The sequence below is a fragment of the Micromys minutus genome (genome assembly GCF_963924665.1).
Source record: "Micromys minutus genome assembly, chromosome: 21".
Taxonomy (NCBI): domain Eukaryota; kingdom Metazoa; phylum Chordata; class Mammalia; order Rodentia; family Muridae; genus Micromys; species Micromys minutus.
The window spans coordinates 6,125,808-6,132,559 of NC_137956.1; the positions used below are offsets into that span (position 1 = coordinate 6,125,808).

The following is a 6,752-nucleotide window of genomic DNA, read 5'->3' on the forward strand; positions in this document are numbered from 1 at the left end:
ATATCTGTCTGTCTGCATTCATTGGTCTCCTTCCCAGGCTAAAGAACATGAGCTCTTACCTCACATCACACACAAAACCATTTCACAGGAATTGGAAGCCGGCATTAAAAATAAAGCTGTGTACTCCTAAGCACAAATCATTTTAAAGCTGGTCATGCAGACCATATTTTAGACAGGTTTTCTTTAAAAAAAAAAAACTATTTAAAATAAAACAAAACAAACAAACAAAAAGCTGCCCAGCAGTGGTGGCACAAACCATCAATCCCAGCCTTTGGGAGGAGGAAGATCTGTAGTTTGAGGCTAACCTGGTCTACAGAGCTAGTTCCAGGCTAGCCAGGGCTACACAGAGATGCGCTTTCTGGACCTGGCTGAGCAGGAGGCGCCATCATGGGTGTTGACATTCGCCACAAGGACCAAAAGGTTTGGTGCAAGGAGCCCAAGAGCCCGGACATCTACCTGCGGCTGTTAGTCAAGCTGTACAGGTTTCTGGCCAGACGGACCAACTCCACCTTCAATCAGATTGTGGCCGAAAAGGTTATTTATGAACCGGCCACCTCTGTTCCTGGCCCGAATGATCTGAAAGATGAAGCTTCCTGGCCGGGAGAACAAAATCACTATGGTTGTAGGGACAGTCACAGATGATGTGCGGGTTCTGGAAGTGCCTAAGCTGAAGATGTGTGTGCACTGTGGGTGAGCGGCCCGCCCGAAGTCACATCCTCAAGGCTGGGGGTAAGATTCTTACCTTTGGCCACTGCCCCCGGAGTCTCCCAAGGGGCGAGGAGCATCCTGTCTGGTCCTCGGAAGGGCCGAGAGGTGTACCGACGGGTTAGCAAGGCCCAGGAGCTCCACCCAGCCACACCAAACCCTACGTCCATTCCAAAGGCCAGAAGTTCGAGTGTGCCAGAGGCCGAAGGGCCAGCCGAGCCTACAAAAACTAACCGTGGACCTTACTGTTAATAAAAAAGCTTTGGATGTTGGAGAAAATAAAAACATTTTAGGTGATTTTTATATATGATGAGAGATAGGTGCCTACTTTCATTCTTCCCCGTGTGGACATCTGATTTGTTTTCCAGCTCACTTTTTAATCTTCACCTTGTAGGTGACAGCTGTGTGAGCTGACTTCCAGGCTGCCTGGTCTCATTCATTGGCCCCTGTGTGTTTGTATGCCGGTACCACAAGGTTGGTCTCAATTTCCATATTTTAGTATGATATAGAAGTATGGAAATCAGCTAGAATAATGGCTTCTTTGTTTCAGCTCTCAATTGCTTTACTTATTTGGGGTGTTTCGTGATGCACCCCAAATTTTTAGCAGCTGTTTCTAGCTCTGAGAAGACCATAGCTGGCATTTGGGTGGAGATCACACTGCATATGTAGATCACTTTGAGTGGTGTGACTGTTGAAATAATATTGCTTCTGCCAACCCATGAGCACGAGATGTCTTTCCATGTATGGTCTTGACAATCATCTGTGGTTTTGTAGTTTTTTGTGGAGTTTTTGTCTTTGTAAATTTTGTAATTTGTAATTTTCACCTCACTGGTTAAGTTTAAGGATGAATATTTTTTTGAGGTTGTTTTCCTCATTTTCTTTCCAGATAGTTCACTATTGGCAACTTTGTTGAATGTATCAGTTCTCTGGGTCTTCACTGGAGTTTTCCAGGTCTTGTCAACAGCTGCAGTGACTACCTGCTGACTTATTTTCCCACTTGGACGCCTTCTTTTCTGTTTTCTCTGATTGCTCTGGCTCACACTCCCAGTTGGCTTTTTCTGAGGTAGTGAAAGTGGACATCCCCATCCGGTTCAGGCTTTGTTTGTGCTTTTTACCACACTCAGTAAGACACTGACGTACAGGATCTGCCCCACCCCCACACACCTGTTCTTAACAACGAGCTACTTTCCTGCTTTGCTCAATTTTTCATTATACAGAAATGTTCAATTTTATCTAATGCTTTCTTTGCCCATATTGAGGTGATCACATGGCTTCATCCTTCATTCTGTTGACTCTCAAGATGTCAATGATCTGGATTGATTGTAGCCAGGGCAAGCCAACCAAAGACAATCAATGTGCCATAGCATTCTTCCGAGAGTCACTGAAAGATTGCACAAACAACTCTGAAGACATTTCATACGTCCGCTCATCTATTCTTCCTCCCTCCCTTCTTCCATCGGCAGCACCTGTCAGTGAGACCGGGCCTGAGAGCTGGATCGGAGCTGTGCTCCACTTCCTCAAACCATTTGCAGTCTGGGACGCAGAGGCACGCAGAGGCACACATAAGCAACCCGGTGTGATGAGGAAGGGAGACACCTGCTGCACTGGTCTGTGGGTGCCCCTATACCTGGGATGAAGGCCAGCATCCCAGCTGCACAGCTGTGGTTAGAACACTGCAGCCAGCAACAGTCGAGATGAGGCCAAGATGGAACCGCACCGCTGCGGTTAGCAGGTGCTGAGCAAGGGTGAGGGTGACCTGAGATGAAGCGACAGCCAGGTGTGAGAGGGAGACACGCTCCAAACGGTCAGAGTCTCAAGCCTTTCCCTGTGGTTTTACCAGGTCGAGCTCTTGCCAGGCACACAGCTCTGACGTGGAAACGGAAGGAAGGGTGACAGTACACTGTTTGCTATGATGTCATGAAGACTGGGCATTCCCAGCACTCCCACAAGGGCCTGGCAGTGCACACTGTAATTTCAGCACTTTGAAGGCAGAGATGAGTGAGTCTCTGCAACTTGCTGGCCAGCCAGACCGGCCAAGTCAACAAGCCCCAGGTTCCTCTCTCCCCCTTGATGTCCTTCTATCCCTCTTTTCTTCCCTCCCAAGTATATCCTTTGTCTCCATTCTACTTTCCTGGTTCTTTTATTCTATGGTCTGTAGACAGACTGACAGACAGACAGACACGCACACACGCATGCACACACACAATGGCTTTCATTGCTCTGGCAGAAATGAGTCTGGTCAGCATATGAGGAAGCACAGTACCTTCACTGTGTTCCTCTCAAGTCAGCACAGCCGAGTCTTAGCAGAGTCAGTGTGTAGTAGAAAGCACTGGGTCTAGTAATTAGGTGCATGCATGTTTCTGTATTTGGCTATGCAGATATTTTGGGGACAGGAAAGGAGACACTTCTTGGTCTGAATTCATCTCCTGGATTTGCCACAGTGAGGAGATGGTCACCTTCTAACCTCTGCCACTTTAATGTCTAACATGGCTATAGCCTAGCCACCTGCTTAAATAGGGTTTTGGTGCACAAGGTTCTTTTGTCTGAAATCCCTATGATAGATCTGTTGAACTGGAAAAAACAAAACAAAACAAAACAAAATTAAAAAGACATGGTTAAGGTCACTCATCAGCGCCGGAAGCCGACTGCAAATCGGACAGTGGGCGGCTGTTCGCCGAGGCGTAGGGGAACCATGGCCGCAGACGAAGATGAGTTGAATCTTCTGGTTATCATAGTTGACACCAACCCGATTTGGTGGGGAAAGCAGGCACTGAAGGAATCTCAGTTTACTTTATCCAAGTGCATGGATGCTGTGACGGTGCTGGCCAACTCCCACCTGTTCATGAACCGCTCCAACCAGCTGGCTGTCATCGCCAGTCACATTCAGGAAAGTCGATTCTTATACCCGGGGAAGAACGGCAGACTTGGAGACTTCTTTGGAGACCCTGGCAGTGCCCTTCCTGACTGTAATCCCTCTGGGAGTAAAGATGGGAAATATGAGCTGTTGACAGCTGCAAATGAAGTGATCGCTGAGGAGATCAAGGATCTGATGACCAAGAGTGACATCAAGGGCCAGCATACAGAGACACTACTGGCAGGGTCCCTCGCCAAAGCCCTGTGTTACATTAACAGAGCAAACAAGGCAGTTAAAGATAATCAGGAGATGAAATCAAGGATTTTGGTGATCAAGGCTGCAGAGGACAATGCACTGCAGTACATGAACTTCATGAACGTCATCTTTGCTGCTCAGAAGCAGAATATCCTCATTGACGCCTGTGTCCTAGACTCGGATTCAGGGCTCCTCCAGCAGGCTTGTGACATCACTGGGGGACTGTACCTGAAGGTGCCGCAGATGCCGTCTCTCCTGCAGTACTTACTGTGGGTTTTTCTTCCGGATCAAGATCAGCGATCTCAGCTAATCCTCCCACCTCCGATCCACATCGACTACAGGGCTGCCTGCTTCTGTCATCGAAGTCTCATTGAGATCGGCTATGTCTGCTCTGTGTGTCTGTCTATTTTCTGCAATTTCAGCCCCATCTGCACTACGTGCGAGACAGCTTTTAAGATCTCCCTCCCCCCTGTGCTGAAGGCCAAGAAGAAGAAACAGAAGGTGTCCCTGTGATAAGCCATACGAGTTTCCCCGACTCTTCCCACAGGCCGACTCTCTGTGGGGAACATGGAGGAATCTGAAACACGGCTCTTGTCCTGTGCCTCTAGGGTGTGAAACTAAAGAGTACCCACACCCCTGGTTTATCTGGAAGAGGGGGACAGGCATTTATTTTTGTTTATTGTTGTAGGGTAGCAGTTGCCTGGCAGATGCTAAGCTGTTGTTTTGTTAGTTGTTGCTTTGATGCTTGGTGCTGTTTTTTTGTTTGTTTGTTTTGTTTTGTTTTTTGAACCACATCCTTGCACAAGCTAGGCCAGCAGCCCACCACTGAGCCACAATCAACTCCCTGGGACTTTGTTCTCAGATGATCCTCTCCATCAAAGCTTACTATGGTGGATGCTGGGTCTTCTGCACCTCAAGATGGGAAATGTGTGAAGCTGGGAAGGGGACCGGCATGGGACCGGCATGGGACCGGCATGGGACCATGGTCATGACAGAGCACCTTAGTTGCTCAGGTGGTACACTCCTAGAATCTTGAACTTGGGAGGCTAAGACAGGAAAGTTTTAGATTCAGATCCTGCCTGGGATATATATAAGATTCTGGCTTCCTTCCTTCATTCCTTCCTTCCTTTTTTTTTTAAAGAACATTTTACTTCAAATATATTCAAATGTAACCTGACCTAAAGGCATTCAAGCCTTCAGTATCAACACTCAGGGAGCAGAGACACGTGTATCTCTGAGTTTGAGGCCAGCCTGGTCTACATAGTGAGTTCAAACCAACCAGGGTTGCATCTTGCTACCTTGTTTACAAAAATATGAAAACCAAAAACCAGTAACATTAACATTGGAGAACTGTTGAATTCTAGAAATGTAATGAGTTCAATAGAAACATTTGTAATCTCAACAATAAAATTCCTATTTTTATATTTACTAAAAAAAAAAAAAAAAGGCATGGTTAAAACAAAAAGACAATGAACAGTGGTAAATGTGTTTGTTCTGCAAGCACGGGAACTTGAGGTTGGGTGCCCGGCTTCCATGAGGAAGTTGGTACAGTGACGTGTACCTTTAATACCAGTGTTGGGGTACAGACAGAAGACTCGCTGGAGGCTGCTGACCAGCCAGTCTGGTCAAAGGGCAAGTCCTGGATTCAGGAAGGCAATCTCTCCTGTAAAAATTAGGTTGAGAACAAAGAACAAGCACACGAGTGTACATATCCGAACATACACGTACACACGCCATACATTAAACACAAATGTGTAATCAAGCCCCAGGATTTGACTCAGTATGGAGAGGGCTTGCCGGGCAGACATGAAGCCCTGTGTTTGATCCTCAGCTCCACATCAATAGGTATAGCTCAGCCTGTAACCACAGCACTTGGAAGTTCAAGGTCACCCTCAACTGCATAATCAAACAAGACTTTTCATTCATAAAATCTATAATTTGAAGAGTTTATAGCTTGAGAATAATATTTGAGAATATTGAATCTTAGGAATAATTAATATTTGATGGGACACTTTGAACAAAGAGAAAAAATAGAGTAAACTCCCAGGAATCTGTGACAACGACCCTAGCTAAGACCCTAGCAATGGGGGATACGGAACCTGAACGGTCACCTCCTGTAACCAGGCAAGACTTCCAGTGGAGAAATTGAGTCTCCCACCCAGCCATAAAATGTCTGACCTACAATCTGCCTACAAGATGTGCTGGGGTAAAGATGGAGCAGAAATGAAGAGACCTTGAGACCCTTTCCCTGAGAGAGAGCCTGCTCCTGACACGGTTAATGGTTCTCTGCTATTCTTGCAGACAGGAGCCTGGTATAACCCTTATCAGAGAGGCTTCACCTAGCAACTGACGGGAACAGATACCCAGAGCCAAACATTAGGGAGAGCTTGGGGAATTCTGTGGAAGAAAGGGAGGATTGTAGGAGCCAGAGGGTCAGGGACACCACAAGAAACCCACAGAATCAACTAACTCGGGTCCATTGTGGCTCACAGAGACGATCAGCCAGGGAGCCAGCGTAGGACGGGCCTGGGCCTCTGCACATATGTTCCAGTTGGGCAGCTTAGGCTTAATGTGGGATCCTAACAGCGGGGGCAGGGTCTGTCTCTGACTGTTGCTGGCTTTTGGGAGCCTTTCCTCCTTCTGGGTTGACTTGTCCTCAACAGGAGAAAACACCCCTAGTCTTACTGCAACTTGATAAGCCAGAGCCATTAGATAGCCATGGGAGCCCCCCCCCCCATTTTGAAGAAGGGGTAAAGGGGAAGGGATGGGAGGAGAGGGGGTAGAGGAAATGGAGGTGGACACGTATAACTGATTAATTTAAATACAATTAGAGTTTAAAGTATATGATGCTTTTGTTCCAAGATTTGGCCCTCAGTTTTCAGGCAGGATTTTTGTTTGAGTCTAGGAGCTTCCACATCCTGCAGTCTTTGACTAACTC

At 47.0% G+C, this 6,752-nt stretch overlaps 1 protein-coding gene and 1 pseudogene across 3 annotated transcripts; both read left to right on the top strand.

The window, feature by feature from the left end:
• The first annotated feature begins 387 nt into the window (after positions 1-387).
• LOC308434069 (large ribosomal subunit protein eL18-like) lies at positions 388-938 on the top strand (annotated as a pseudogene). The gene has a single exon. The product of its transcript is annotated as a large ribosomal subunit protein eL18-like (transcript).
• A 2,459-nt stretch (positions 939-3,397) lies between these two features.
• Positions 3,398-4,409, top strand: LOC308433900 (general transcription factor IIH subunit 3-like; the record flags this gene model as incomplete). Of its 2 annotated transcripts, XM_080934036.1 has the most annotated exons (2): positions 3,398-3,886; positions 4,016-4,409. In XM_080934036.1, 2 exons carry the CDS (start codon positions 3,398-3,400, stop codon positions 4,325-4,327), a joined length of 801 nt encoding a protein of 266 aa, XP_080790162.1. In that variant the 3' UTR covers positions 4,328-4,409. The 2 variants fall into 2 exon arrangements, with proteins under 2 accessions (XP_080790162.1, XP_080790161.1); XM_080934035.1 differs by having other exon boundaries at positions 3,398-4,409.
• Between the last annotated feature and the right edge of the window lie 2,343 nt (positions 4,410-6,752).